We start from the raw sequence: 16,309 nt of genomic DNA on the forward strand, positions 1-16,309 counted from the left end.
CATAGATGGTCACTGTTTTTATCTTGGTGCTTTAACGCAGGTAAATGTTGTAGTAACAGAATGTCTGAGGAGCTGTAATTTAGCTGTAAAAAGGTCAGTTCTGATGAAGCAACTAACTTGCAAAGAGGTTCTCCTGTGTTTTGCTCAGCTTTCAGCTGAGTTGACTGGGTTTGATAGGAGGTGACTTGCCCAAGGTCACAGAATCAGTCAGTGGCTAAGGCAGAGCGCTTCTGGTTCTCAGTTCTTTGCTCTATGTTTATAGCCTTCGTAGACTTCTGAAAATTCTTGTATTTTCATTTCGCTTCACCTTGTCTTGAATGGAATGCCAAAGGAAAGTGGAGTAAGCTAAATTATTAAATGCTATTTCTCAACTAAAAAGTTTTGCTAGTCAACTTATTCATGTAAATAGGTCAAACCTGTACAAAGTATAGAAATTGTCTATAGCACCTGTATTTGGACAGTTTCCTTATTATTATTATGAATTATGATTGATTATGAAAATTAAGATCATTGTGCAATAAGTTTACTTTGTGTCTCAAAGCAGCATGCTACTGATGCACATACTGAGTAAAATAGCTAATACATGTAACATACTTTGAAGATATTAAACACAGTATAAATGCTAAGGATTATTATTATAGTCTTGCACTATATAAAACAATAAAATTTAAACTACTAGTATAAAAACACTAGTTTTTGATTAGCTGTCCTGTGGTTCAGTAAAGCTGAATGAAGAGCTGTGGTGATTTATATTTTAAAAGCCTGGTTTCCTTTTCATAGTTATTGTAGCTCTCTCTTCAGAGGGCAAAGAGAAAACAAAAGGCCATTTTCTGAAAGGCTGATTCATGTCTGGAAACCTGAGCTGTCTCATTTTGATAGACATGTATGAGTGATATTGCTGTTGTCCCTCACAGCACGTACAACTGTGAAATCTCAAGGACTTTTTAATAGCTATAAAGTGGCAAAGCAACTGCTGAGAGACAGTCACAAGTTAAACATTTTAAGGGATAACATTGGAAATAGCACAGATAAGACACAAAGTGTTTATAATCCACTTTCATTCAAGAATGAAAACTAATACAGGATAAAAGTAAAAACTATATAGCTAGAGCATGTTCTCAGTCCCTCACTGAGTCAACTGGATTGGAAATGAAAGAATTTCAGCAGGAGAAAACACAAATGGAAAAGTACTTCAAGGGATTTTGGCTGCTTGACAGGCCAATGGCTAGAGCAGGAGAATAGAAGCAAGGACTAATGAGTGGGTTCCATTCCCAAGTCTGCCACTGACTCTGTATGTGACCTAAGAACTCACTGATGCCAACACTGTCAAACTTGGATGTCTAAATATACGCACCTAAGTCCATGTTTATGTATTAAGATCAATGGGAGCTGCAGATGTGCGTCATCTGTGAAAATGACACTACTTTCATTTAGGTGCATAAATATGGGCGTGTGTTCCTAACTTTAGGCACTGTTATTTGAAATTGTTATCTCTTCACCTCTCTGTCTCAGTATCCCCGTATATAAAATGGGGATAAATAATACTTACCCATGTCACAGGAATATTGTGAGTCTTAATGTTTGAGATCTTTGGATGAAGATACACCTCTACCCCAATATAACGCTGTCCTCGGGAGCCAAAAAATCTTACCGCATTATAGGTGAAACTGTGTTATATCGAACTTGCTTTGATCCGCCGGAGCATGCAGCCCCACCCCCCCAGAGCACTGCTTTACCACGTTATATCTGAATTCGAGTTATATCGGGTCACGTTATATTGGGGTAAAGGTGTACTATATAACTGCTCATTATTATTATTATTGTTATTTTTTTATTTACTGCAATGGTTTATGTATTGTTCATTCAGACATAATTTATGGAGGTTTACTGTATGGAGGTGTGAACAAAGGGAGAGGACTGGGTAAACTGGCTCTAACCTTATTTCATCTCTGAACCTTATTTTTGGTTCAGATTAGTCTTGATAAATCATTTCAGCACATCCAAAACTTCCATGATTCCCTCTTTCCTCAGGCTCAAAAATCCCTCCCCACACTAGCTTGAAAAATGAGTCTCAGTAAGTCTGTAAGCCTCGCTGCAGCTCTTCAGCTCAAGTACTGCTTCAATGCTTTGCCCAGGTGATGTCCTAGTGTGCATCACATATTTCAGAAGCCCAAGAGTCATCCAAATATCCCATGTTCCGAGCCTTCTGAAGCACATGGTGCATCCGGGATTAGAAAGAGCATGGATAACTTTGACCAACACCCAATATTAATGGTGCAGCAGCAAGGACAGTAGAGAGATTTGCTGGAACACAGTGCCAAGTGCTTCTATCAGGGCAGGGGGAAAAGGAGAGGATTTCCCATACCCCCACAAATGGCTAGAGGAGTGTGTGAAAGGCTTCTCATGGCACTACCCAAAGATCCTGAAACTATGTTGGAAGAGAAAGCCACAGAGCTCCCGCCTGTCTCCTGAAGACGATCCTGCCATTGATGGGGAGAAGTGACCGATGGATCAAGAAAGGGAAGGAAAACAAGAGCTATTTGGTGAGTATGCTACTGTTGGCTGTTCCTGTTAGGGGGCAGCAGTCGTCATGATTTTTTTCCTCTGCAACCAACACGATTAACAACCACTGGGCTAAATTCATCTCTGATATAAGTATGATGACTGTCATGGATAGTGCAGGTCACTGGAGCACTGGCCACAGAAGCACTGCTCCTAACTACATTGGTGTAAATGTAGAGTAATTACTCTGACTTCAAGGCTTACTCACTCCTAAACCTCCACAGCAAAAATATATTCTCCTAAGCTTCTTACCAATCAGACCTCCATTGCAGAGTCACTCTGCAGGACATAATCAGAGAAGTTCTGTGGCCTTCTCCTATACATTCACAGATCCATGGGAAGACCAACTCCCTTTTAATTCTGAGTGGCAGATCTTTTTGTTGGAAAAGCGAGAAGGAAACCGATTAAAGGTAACTATGCCAAACCAGGAGATCTATCATGTAGCGACTAGCCTGATGCCGAGAAAGTAATGAGACCTGTACAAACACTATCTATCCATCCCTATTTCACCCCAGGACTCCAGACAATTACATGGAACTTGGAAGTGGTGGGAGCATTATATGTTTCAGAGGTTCAGTGAATTCAGTTAGTTTTTCAGATGAACATCCAAAAGCCCATCTGCTGACCAATCTTTTCTAAAAGTTATTCCCAACTAGAATACCAAACCATTTGAGGTCCACAAAGAAACACACACAGTGTCTGGCTTTGGAAGGATAAATTCCCAACGGAAAGAGGAAGAGATTTTTTTAGAACACGTGTTTTCACTAGGATGCATGCCAAGTACTTCAGTAGCAGACACAATTGAAGAAAAATTACTGAAGCTTCATAGGGCTCCCAGGAGAGATTCTGAACTTCTATTTTATCTGCTGCTGGACCTTAATATTGTTTCCTGAACATATACATGACCTATTTATCTGATCTACTGTTCCAATGATTTGTCTAAGCATGATATTCTCAGGACATAAAAAATGTCTCTAGACACGCAACTAGGTCTCTCAGGAAAATAGTTATGAAATCAAACTGCATATATTTTTGAGTAAAGAATAATAATCTAAATATCCAAAGACAGATAGTAATGATTTCTGGCCACTAGAGACCAGACATGCCAACCGTGTTAAAAAAATGCAGAAACTGGGCTTGTTTTTGGCTTAATTGGCTTGTGAGATGCTTGTTGGCTAGTTTTTAGTTTGTAGTTTCTTTTTTTTTATCTGCTCCCATAAAGCAGGGGCAAGGGGCAAGCAGAGGCAAGGGGAGGAGAGAGTCAGGGGTGCACAGCGGGCCCACCACAGTCCCAGACTGCACGCTGGGGGGATATAATCACATAAAGTGTTGGGGTTCTAGGGACTGGCTTGTTTTGAAATGGATTAGCTTGATTTTTGGCTTATTGTGGAGGTCAGGGTGCTTATTTACCTTGTGAAAGTTGGCAACTGTGCTAGAGATATGGACTGGATTTGAATCCATTACCTGCAGGTATGATTCTCTATTTTTCCCATTCCTCTTAAACCATAAAATCTGTCAATGGTAACAATCTCAACTTCCCCTTTCTTAGTCAGAGTGCACATGATATATAAAATCACCTATTCTTTGGAGACTTCTAAAATATGGTACCTGAGGAGACGGAGCTGACATAAAGGCATGGAAGCCAGATCTTTAGTTGGTGTGAAATGACAAAGATCTGAAACATAACTTTTAACTTCCACTCTGAATTTCCAAACTTTTGGGGGTTTTGGTCAGCCACTTGGATTATGTTTCCAACACTGCATGCCACATTGCCTTGGCCCTTCCTTTGGAAAAGAATGTAAAAGGGGATCAGTTTCCCCTTACAGAATTTTCTTTTCCTATCCAGTCAGGGGGCAGCATTCCTCACCCTGAAAAAGGAAAGGGTTGGTCCTCTCAGAACCCCCAGATCTCCTGAGATCCTTACTAATCTCAGGGATCTATTGGAGACACTGGGTCTCTGTATGGGGGTGCTGTGCCTTGGCAGATCTCCCTTAGCTTCAGCTCTCTAGCAGTGTGATTAAGTGGATCTACCTGGAATGTAAAGAGGCATGTTGTGGGAGGGAGGTGGGGACTGAAGTACCATCCATAGGGAGACCTAGCTGCTGCTCCATGTCCTGGTTGTAGAATTCTTCCCTCTTAGTCTCAGAGGAACTCCCCAGTGCACATCCTGAGTACTCAGGCGGTACGCTGCAGCTAGAATTTTGGACCCAGATTTTTAAAGGTATTTAGATGTTGCTGCCTAATTATTATTGACTGTTGATACGATTTTGGTTCCTAAGTGTCTTAATGCCTTTTGAAAATAAGATTTATGTTCTTACACCAATTAGGCATTGCATTGCTGAACGCAGCAACGCCTTTGGCCTTAATACTCAAAACTTGCATCATTTACCAAACAGACATAACAAGAATATCTGATAGCTTGTGACCCAAGCTTCTGTGTGATGCATATTTAGAGGTTTATAAAAGATGCACTGTCAGGCCTCATGTTTTAACTACCGTAGCATAAGCAGACCCTCTGTAATTAATTAGAACTGATGAATTTCTGCTGTTTGTGAGAATGAGTCAGACCATTAAACCTTTTAAAAAGTCTCTTTGTATATTTTCCTTTTGGTACCATCCCCCTTTCATTTTCTGGTTAGATTTTATGGCCTTAAATCTCTACTCATTAACAGATGTACCTTTTCACCCATGTCACCTTTGGATCCGTTTTCTCCAGCATCACCCTAAAATTAAAAAAATATATATTTCCAGTACTGAGTTTTGCAATTTTTAAAATAATTCTCATGCATTCACAAAGTATCCAGAAAAATTTGCAATTTGCAAACACTATTACAGTTTTAATTCACTAGCCAGAGTCTATAAGAAATGACCAAATTAATAAATAATTTATACCTTACCACATTGTCTCTCAAATAAATGTAATAAAACATTTACAACATGAACTCAGAGCCTTGATTCAACTTAAATCCACAGGAGGAGAAAAACATGATTTGATATATTTCATTTGGATTTGCAGTCTGAAATATAACTTACACAACTCTTATATTTGATCACTGATAGGAAAGATATTTCAAAGTTATAAACCTCTTCACAGTTCCTTGAGAAAATACAAACTGTCATGTCATTTCATCCTTTTGTCAATTTAGACTACAGACATCCCCAGTTCATTCTGGTTCAGTGACAAAGGAATGATTTTATGATGATTCAGCATTAGGAATAGCCAGTAAATATTTTTCACCACAAAGACATTAATAGACACATCTGATCAAACAGAGTTGGTCATTACTGGCTTCCAATATATTTTTATTGTGATTCTGAAGCGATTCAGGATATGCTCTTTGAATTTCAAGTATTTCCCCACAAATCAGTGTGAAGCTAGCAAAACTTAACTAAAACATAGAATAAGCTACCAAAACCATTCATGTCTCCATGTAAATGCTAAACATTATTCAAAGAGGTAATGTTGAAGTAACACTCTTGTCATTGCCTGGGAGAAAACATCCCTATTTAAAAATTGTTGATAGCTTTTTAAAGGAAATATTTTAAAAGCTTCACCTGTACAGAAAGGGCGGAATCCTAATTTACAACAACTCACCCACTTCCAGAGAAGCGTAAAAGGGCCTTAATGTAAAGGAGAATCAGGCCCAAAGGCTTTTGCAGGTTTCTGAGTTCTTGAAAGGAACAAGAGAGGGGTTTTTTTTTTTAATATTTTTTCATCAACTAAAATTTGTTGATAAATATGATCTACAAATGGACCAAAGAGTGTACCAGTGAACCCATGTCAAACACAAGGAATTCTTATACAAGTAATGGGTGGCTGTCATTTATAAAATATTTGTTAAGGAATTCTCATTGCTTTGGAAACCATTTTGGAAATTTTCCTGACTAGGATCATTAAAAAAGTTGCAAAAAAAAAAATAAAACTTTTTAAAATGATATGGCCCAATCCTGGCCTCCCACCCCACCTGCTTATGTAGCTAGTTGGGGATGATTCTCTATGCCATTTCCCTCCTGGCCCCAGTATAAGGTGCATTTCAGGATTGTCCTGAGTGCTGGATGGCATGTAGCCAGAGAAATTTACTCCTTGACTAGCCCCATTGTTTTCAATCTATTGCGCTGCTTCAGGAGCAGTAAAAGGAGGCTTGGTTCTATAAGCCTTACTGACGGTGAGTAGCACTTTCTCATATGATTAGTTCTGTTAGAATTCTGCTCTGATAGGACAGAATCAGACCCATAGTTATAGTATGGTGGGGATGATTCTGATCTGTGATATCATACTGGTGTAACTCCATTGATTTCTATGGAGTTGTTCCTCACTGATACCAATGCAAGTGAGAACAAGTAGAGCATTTGTGTTCCTGCCCTTTTTCATGCAGACTAAAGTCTGAGATGGATGGGCCAGATTCTCTCACCCTTCTTCAAGTAGAGCTGGGCTGCAACAGAGAACTCAACATGAATAAAATGAGATATCACTGTGCTATCGGACTGCCTTTCTAAGAAACTACTGCCCACAGACACCCACAACACCAACACCAAGTAATGTAAACCAGTTTGCTTTTCTGTTTATTCATAGCAGGAACGTTTTTTTAAAAAATTCTATAGTATCAGAGCCCACCTGTGCAGCCCTAACACATATTAGTGAGCACATACAGTACTAACATGAGTAGTTTCACTAAGTCAATGAATTGCTTGCATGAGTAAGTGCTACTTAGCCCAAATAAAGGGTTCCCCAACAGGGTTCACAGTTTTGTCAATTCAGCGACTGAATTCTAGTTAATAATTTTTAACACAGCAGGTTGTTTTTTTAACAGATCAGTCCTCACTGCTGCCTGTGCATTCCCAATTCTTCAAAACAAGATAAACATAGGGAAAGTGAAATATACCTCACCTTTTCTCCTCGTTCTCCAGGGTCACCCTGATCAAAAGAGTAGGAACAAAGAAATCTTGATGTTATTAAGATGGTGTCATTAGATAACTCAACAGAAGAGACATTAGATAATATATTTAACGCAAGACACTGTGGAGCAGCTGTTTTTCATTTAATATTACAGATTATTCAATAGAAGAAGCCATGTCAGAAAGGATTCAATACTAAAATCTGATGGGCTGCACCAATACTTTACACACAGTGAAAAAGGCTGGTCAGTTGTGTGGAAGGCTCATTTTGGTTTTTCACTCTGGGATTAAGGGAGGCAAGGAACAACTTCATGGCTCTGTGAAGCTACCCATCAGGACCAAAAGGAACCAGGGGGAGATGTGCCAAGCCCACCTTATTCTGGATGGACTCAGGGAGAGAAGAAAATGAAAAAGAGGGCGGTCCTAAGGTTTGGAGAGGAGTTTGGAGGACACTTAATGAGAAATGGAAACCCCTTAAATATCTTGTCTAGATTCATAATCTGGTAGAGAGCAAAAAATTCTCCCAGAATTCTATATTAAAAAAGACAGTTTTAGCCATTACTTTTTAATTACATTTTGTTTGAGAAGCCAGTACAATGGCAAATCCCCTTTCGTACACTGAATCTGGTCCTGGCAACTCATCTCTGTATTTTTGACCATTCTAGCTTATCCACACCCTTTTTGATGGTGGATGGTTGCTTGGCAACTCAAAGAATACTGCTGTGAATATGAATTAAGCAATAACTGCAATCACTTTGCATTCACTGCATATAAAACAAGAAAAGGGTATGCCCCTAAATGGCTTGTTTTCTTTCCTGATGGACAAGGGGCAAGTCAGTACATTTTAAAGACTGTCCTGGCTAGCTGTCAATAGCAATATGATCTGTAAAATCAGCTGAGAGGCATATGTGCCCTCACAGACACACAGACACAGCTGATGGGATTAGAAATTGGTATTATCTTTTCTGCGAGGCCCAACAATCAAAGCATTTTGGATGTGTCTGACTTTTATTCAAACAAAGTTATCAAGTTTTGTGTGTTCAATTTCATCTGTTCGGAATCAAGTAAAGAATAACAATTATCAAAACAAATAAATGGAAGGCAACATTTTCTTTTTGCCATAACTATGGACTGAAACTAGGGTGATCAGATGTCCCGATTTTATAGGGACAGTCCTGATATTTGGGACTTTAACTTATATAGGTGCCTATTACCCCCACCCCCTGTCCCGATTTTTCACACTTGGTGTCTGGTCACTCTAACTCAAACCTTCTCCCACTGAAGTTTGCTGTTAACTTCCAAAGAAGCAGGATCAGACCTCAAGATTTAACTCTGACATTCAAAGAATTGACCGCAGTAGTTCTTGAAAAGGGGTCTGAAACGCATTATGAGGAGCATAAACAACACCATGTAAACAAGTTTCCAAATTCCCAAACGCTTGCATCATATTTGCCTTGCAGTGTAAGTACACTCGTCACTAATGTTGACTTGAATTATGCATGTGCAGCAGAAGAACACGCCCCTCTATGGTGAAATGTCTAAAGTCTCTTACACCACTTAGCACTGTAGAGAGGCAGAGACTATTACAAACTAGTCATGACACACAAATCAAAAAGCATGACACTATCATCCATACACACGCCTGTACAGTGCTTTATTTTTCAACTGGTTTTCTGCACTGACCTTAAGCCCTGGTGCTCCGCGTTCTCCCACTGCACCAGGCAAACCTGGTTCACCCTAGAATGACAACAAATAAAGAGGCGGTGTAAAGAAAAAGAAGATGAAGATTATCAGCAATATTCCACCTAATGTCTCCTTTTCAGTTTGTAGTAGTGATGGAGAAACCTCAAAAAGGGTTCATTTTGGATAAAATCCCAAAAGTTGGGATGCTTATATACAGCTTATCAAACCTCTTGGGGCTGATGATGATATCATTTACTCCTGTATAAATCAGGAATAACTCCACCAAAGTCAGTGGAGTTACAATGGTGTCAAATTATCCTGAAAGGAGAATCAGGGTCCTTGAGTCAGCAAAATTGGCCATTATCCTCATACATCTTTCTAAGAAGATTGTTAACATGTCCTCCTTTTCTTTGCCCTGGAAATAGCACAATAACGGCCTTTTAAAAAAAAAAATTCTGGAAGACAGATGGGCAGAGACACGTGAAAACCCATGACAACAAATCTTAGCTTTCAAAAAGGTCCAATTCTAGAAATCTGAGTGGTTTTGGAAAGTAGGGTGTTCTTTTTATTTTTGAATATGGACTTGTTTGCCCAACTCTCATGCCCTGGAACTGAGGATGGAGAAGCAGGAGATGCCCATTCAAAGATGCCCAGGTTGGGATAACTGTAATTAGCTAATGCTCAATAGTGTTTGTTTATTGTGTAGCAGTGTAAGGTTATGAAACCCAACCACTTAAAAGCAAGGAAATGTCTGAAGTGATAGGTAAGAATGTTGTCATCTACAAACTTTAATTGTTTTTTTAAACAATTTTTTCCCCACTTTATGAATTTCCCAAGTTTTCCCCCCTATGGTAGGTAAATAAAGACCCTATTTAAATTTAATTTTTTTTATAAAATAAATGTGATGGAGAGGTCTACCAATTATTAAGGAAGTTAGTGGTGCTGGTCAAGCTAATAATGGCTCCTACAGAACCCTGCCTCATTCAATCACCTAATAAGGTATACTTGTTCCTCAGATAACCTTTAACCACATGCATGCATAGCACAGCTTACCTTCACTCGACTGTTGATCAAACATGTTCAAAAGGCATACAGGACAAGATTTTAAAAACATATGCATAAAGTTAGTCCCTAAATCTATATTTAGGTACCTAAATAAAGTGGTCTATTTTAAGAAGTGCTGAACACAGGGAACTGAGCTGACCAAAAAATAATAATAATTAAAAAAAAACTGGGAAAATTTCTTCAGACTTTGCAGAAATATTCTCTTCTGCCTTCAGAGAAAATCTGGCAAAAACAAACCAGTTTTGCAAGCCAAAGTTAGAGGGCAATTAAAATGGAAGCTGATTGCAACCACAACTACTATGGAGAGATTCTGCTTTTCCAGAACACAATCTTCCATTGCGAGAGGCTTTTTCCATCCCTAAATGCTATGGTCAGTTATAAACCACAGCTCTGGAGTACCCATTCCTCACAGTCATGTAGCATTCTATTTCTGAACTAGATCACAAGAAAAGTGGGATATGTTATGATTATCAAGAGTTGGGTAATTTGAATAATACAAAACAAGAATGTTGAGATTCTCCCAAAAGCATTTGTGACATTAAGGAGGGAGTTTTTCCAAGCAGGGGGTGAGGAGTTAGCCATCAGAGCACAATGATAGTCACAGGGAGTTATATGGCCAATTTAGGCAATTCATTGTCAATGTTCCCTGGTATTTTTAAATGGGTCCAGCTTTGGTTTGCCAGTTTTGGTTGGATGAATTCCTGGCAGTTTTATCACAGGACATAATCTTTAATTAAAGATTTATCTTTAATTCCTGGAGACTCCAGGGCAATCCTGGAAGGCTAGCATCCCTACAGCTAGCTACTGTAGCAATTAAATCTGATCTATCAGGCAGCCAGGATTTAAATTTACTGGCTATCAAACATGTGTGTCCAACAAAGGGCCAACCTTAAAGTCACTTAAAGAGAACTGTCATTTGAGACACCGAGATGGAATGAGCACTTGTATATTTACTCATTTCTCCACCGCCCCTCCAAAACACGAGTCACTGTTCATTTCTATCCCCTTCACTTTAAAACGGCTGTTGTCTGCTGACACTCGCCAAGGGCTTAAGTCTTTAATCAAAGTGTCAGGGTTCCAAGCCTCCACCTTCTTCCTAGGCCTGCACATCAATGGTATTAACACCCATAATTACCAGTATGATAAAAGACTGCATAAGTAGAATAGAAAATTCATCTGAATTTCCTTGAAGTGAAGAGAAATGCTAAAGCTTTTATCAAGTTATATTAAATCCCTCCCAAAACAAAACTCCATCTCTGACACCCTTGTGGGGGTCTATAATTTACTCTGCCTAGGCCCTATGCTGGGTTTCCAGGATGGTCAGTACCAAGTGAGAGAGAGCTATGGGGGAAAAGGAGAAACTGAAAATATGGCTGGAGGGACAGCACATGAATAACATTGTACATTTGAAAAAAGAACAGGAGTACTTGTGGCACCTTAGAGACTAACAAGTTTATTAGAGCATAAGCTTTCGTGGACTACAGCCCACTTCTTCGGATGCATATACATCCGAAGAAGCGGGCTGTAGTCCACGAAAGCTTATGCTCTAATAAATTTGTTAGTCTCTAAGGTGCCACAAGTACTCCTGTTATTTTTGCGGATACAGACTAACACGGCTGCTACTCTGAAACCTGTCGTACATTTGAATGGATTATCCTCCTCTAAATTTAATGGCCAGCATTGTAGGGATTATCTCATGTTCTGATTTTTGTAATACACACAGTACCCCCTCTTCAATTTTTCATCCTACACTTTTTCAGCAGCCCGTTTAGTTTTCTGAGAATCTTGATTGGTGAATCAGCGATGATATTGCTGATTATTCTTAGCACCATGCACATGTGAGATCTCAAAAACTTGGCAGCAAACTCAGAGCTATCAGACCTAAGTAGCTTCATAGGGCCATGTTATTCCAGGAGCCCTGCAACAACCCTATTCCCTTGCCCACGTATCTGACCTACCAGCCTAAGTGACATCCCTAATTTCCCATCCACTGTTTTAAAACATATCTGTTACTAGCATGTCCACAGAGCCCTCCAGAAGATGGGGGCGTAGAGGTACATAGTACCCTCACTCAGCTTGTTTGTATCATGGTCCTGTGCTAAACTTTCCTAAATGTTGGCCATGTACCCTAGCATAAGCAACTAGCTACATCTCTCCTGCAAGTGAGAAACTAAAGACCCCCCCCCCGCACCTTTTTACAGATAATAATTCATTCAAGTATTGGGGTGCTCCAAAGGCTTATCTTGCTAACCTATTCCAAAACTCTTGCGATGAACAGTGGTGTGACCACACAGGACAGGAGTGCCTTACATCAGTGGGGATAAACGCGCATATGAAAATTGTTTCACAGCCCACCAGACTGAGGGCCAGTCCTGCAAAGAACCTACTAGAAGGAAAGAAAGATAACCACAATGGTGGAAAATGGCAGAAACCTACAGTCTGGCTGTCTCTAAGGAGTATTGGGTAATGCATTACAAACAGCAGCAAAACACAAGGGAACATTGCAAGTTGCAACGGGTTTTTTTAGTGGAAAGTCAAATCTCAAAGTGGGACACTATCACACAATCCATTATGGCTTGTCTGATATCTGAATACTATGGGCCAAATTCTGTTCTTCAGTTGCATCACTGGAACTGAGGGCAAGATCTGGCCATATACGCTGATATTTTTTAACGTTTCAATTTTTCAAAGCCTTTAAAAAAAAATCCAACAACATTTTGAACACTCAGTTGATTAGGAAATTCCACAGGTAGTTATAAAAGCAAAACAGCAGCTGACATTTTAAATGCAAGTAGATTGATGGTGCTTCCTCTGCTATACCTTAAAACACAACATTATTTTGAGTGTATTGGTCCCAACTGACCATTTTAGTATTTAGGCTGAAAATAATGTTGAATGCCTTTGTTACAAAGTATGGCTTATTACTTTATATTTTTTTAACCAAAACACATTTTAAAACCATAATGTAAAACACTGCCTGGGTCTTTTTCAACCATTCGGGTAACTGTTTCAAAGAGTAACATAAAAGATTTATATCATTTTTAAGGTGGAAAAGTGGTTACACCATTTTTTAAGGAAACGAGGCACCAAAGGAAAAATTGTGCATTCAACAGTGCTATCACATGCAATAATTTCAATCAGATTGTTTTTCAATTTGCCATTGGTAAAATGAAGAAAGCTGTGAATTTCAATCTTTAATCAAAGATAATTTTACATTCACTATGCTGCAGTGGATGCATTTCCTGACTAGTGCTAGATGTTACATTGTGGAAACAGTTGTCTTCTGTATAACATTTAGCTCTATAATTTATTCAGGATTCTGGGGAGGTTCCACCCCGCAAACAGTTACTCTGTTCACAGCACATTCCAAAGTTTAGGTAATGGACCACTTTTTGTGAACTCCTGGGAAACAAAAGGCACCATCATTCTGAGGGTGCGGGAGAGTCAACAAGCAAAACCTATAATCTTTTAGTGCATAAAATATAATCCAAGCTCTTAATTAAGCTAAGAACGAGGACTGTATTGTGCCCTCATATGGGAGATGGACAGAGGGCCCAGGAAACTCTGTACAGTCACCCCTGGAGAGTTCCCGGGGATTGCAGAGGAAGCAGTGTTGCAGCCTCCTAACCCCCGTGGATCCAAGGGAATCTCCAGCTCCAGTTCCTCTGCTCTGCTTTTCTGTTCCACACCCAGCTAGATGGCTTCTTCAAAACTATGCTCCTACTGGTCACCAACACTATGCCTACCACAGAACCACCATGTCATATGCAGGAACAGCATCTTAGCGAACACTGCTTCTATTAGCAGTAACCCCTGCCTCTTGAAGTGGGTTTGCAGCTCTGTGGAGCCCACTTGACACAGTAGTTGGTAGAGAAGCTTCCACAATGTCCAGCAGCAGATGTCATGGTGATGGTAGCTTCTCTGCTATGCACACCTCCCAGCTGCTGTCAGTTTTGCTTGATCTGGTGTGCTTGCAGAAGCAATGGTGGCAATCAGGTCCACAGAAAACATGTCCCAAGACTGTAAACATACAAATATTCCTTCTAGAGCAAAAGTGCAGTTTTAATATCCTTTAACTTTCTTTGCTTTACCTACAGTACCACTTCGTAGACTTTAAGAACACAACATTTACCTCTAAAGAAGGATCATACATTGAAAAAAAAATGTGTGACTGCTGTGACAAAGTTCCTCCTCTGCCTTGGTGGGTCCTGCACTTATTGACGGATTTGCTCGCCTCTGAGATTCACAGCAGCCCTCAGTTTGGCCACTTTTGCTAGTGGCTCAAACCTGCCATTCACTCAGCTAACGTCATCACTGGCCAGCATGGGGAAAAGGAAGGAGAACAAGCCCCGCTGTCTCTGCTGATCCACCTAGTGGGTCGGGGGCAGGCCAGGGACCTTCCCCTCTGGTGGGACCCACAGTCCAGGTCAACTCCTCTTATATCCAATGGGGGGAGGGAACCAGGGCCTGCCCTCTACTCCGGGTTCCAGCCCAGGGCTCTGTGGATCACAGCTGTCTACAGTGTTTCTTGCAACAGCTGTGTGACAGCTACAAATCCCTGGGCTACTTCCCCATGGCCTCCACACAAGACCTTCTTTATCCTCACCACAGGACCTTCCTCCTGGTGCCAGATAGCATTTGTACTCCTCAGTTCTCCAGCAGCACGCCCTCTCACTCTCAGCTCTTTGCACACCCCTCACTGACTGAAGTGAGATCCTTTTTAAACTGGGTGACCTGATTAGCCTGCCTGTCTTAATTGATTCTAGCAGCTTCTTAATTGGCTCCAGGTATCCTAATTAGCCTGCCTGCCTTAATTGGTTCTAGCGAGTTCCTGCTTTTTCTTGAACCGCTCGTTACTTTACCCAGAGAAAAGGGACCTGCTTAATCTAGGGCTAATGTATCTGCCTTCTATCACTGTCCTGTAGCCATCTGGCCCGACCCTGTCACACTGCCTATACAGAAGACAATGAAATATCTGAAAAAGTGCACAGGTTGCAGTTATTGTTTTTCAAAAATTAATATCAATGTGGTCAAAGAGCTATACAACTTGTAACAGTGAGTTACATTATCCATGTTCATAACTTACCTGTAAACTGTCAGTTGAACTGCAAAAACACTCTCTAATAAAACTTTGCTATTGTTTTCAAAATGTATACTAATTAGGGAGCCCAGAGATACTCTTTATGCACCTGTTTAGTTCAGTCCTAAATAGATATTATCTTTACTTTCCAGAGATGTTATATGTACACATTAGTGTCCTAGGTACAGAGAACAAAGTTCTGCTGCTTCCATGATGGAAACAGAAAATCAATGAGGGGACTGCCTGACACCAAGATATCTTGTTAAGCATCACCTTGCAGAAATGCCCATGCTGGAAATGCAAATGATGAAAGGAGCCTCACAGAGGGTATAGAAATCTGAACTTTTACTGGAACAAAATAGGCCAAATACTGCAGCCATAAGGATCACCAGATGGCAGTCTGACATCAAGTCATTTTAGCTAAACCAGGGTAAAAGGACATGAAGCCTTCTGTAGTCTCTTCCTAACCCAGAGAGAGGTATGCTGTGGCCTAGGCAAAGGTGACTTTGGACCTTGGTGCACATTGGTAGAAGTTTTAAAGCTACCTTGTCAGCAATATGAATGAGGATTTTTAGTCACATCACATAGCTCAGTATTACGGAACTTGCCAAAAATGGGCCACTAAGCATATGTACAGAATGTGCGGGATGGTAGTGGTGAAAAATGCTACAACCAATAAAGGACTGAGTTCTGATTTAATTTACACTGGTATTAATCAGGATGAATTCCATCAATGGATTCATACTAGTATAAAAGAGATCAGAATCAGGCACATAATTCTTTGGACTCCTAAAGTGTCTTTAAACCAAGCATCTCAAAGCATTATATAAATATCAGTTAAATCACACAAATCCTCTGTAAGGCAGAGAAGCATTATCCTAATTTTATACATGGAGGAAACTGAGACGAAGTGACTTGAGTATAGTTCAGAACTCCATGACAATGTAACACCAGCTCACGAGCTGACCTCAACTTCTTGCTCTGACCTCGAAATAAACAGTTTATCTGCTGACCACTGACACA

At 40.1% G+C, this 16,309-nt stretch overlaps 1 protein-coding gene across 1 annotated transcript in view; it reads right to left on the reverse strand.

Moving 5' to 3' along the window:
* The window catches only part of COL25A1 (collagen type XXV alpha 1 chain), a 203,092-nt gene that overhangs the window by 73,906 nt on the left and 112,877 nt on the right, over positions 1 to 16,309 (reverse strand). Inside the window, exons 11-13 of the mRNA XM_065596206.1 lie at positions 9,142 to 9,195; positions 7,451 to 7,477; positions 5,241 to 5,285 (exon numbers count right to left, since the gene is read on the reverse strand). Coding sequence (XP_065452278.1) covers positions 5,241 to 5,285; positions 7,451 to 7,477; positions 9,142 to 9,195 — 126 coding nt within the window. The remainder of the gene's footprint in view (positions 1 to 5,240; positions 5,286 to 7,450; positions 7,478 to 9,141; positions 9,196 to 16,309) is intronic.

Source organism: Chrysemys picta, chromosome 5 (assembly GCF_011386835.1).
Source record: "Chrysemys picta bellii isolate R12L10 chromosome 5, ASM1138683v2, whole genome shotgun sequence".
NCBI classification, from domain to species: domain Eukaryota; kingdom Metazoa; phylum Chordata; order Testudines; family Emydidae; genus Chrysemys; species Chrysemys picta.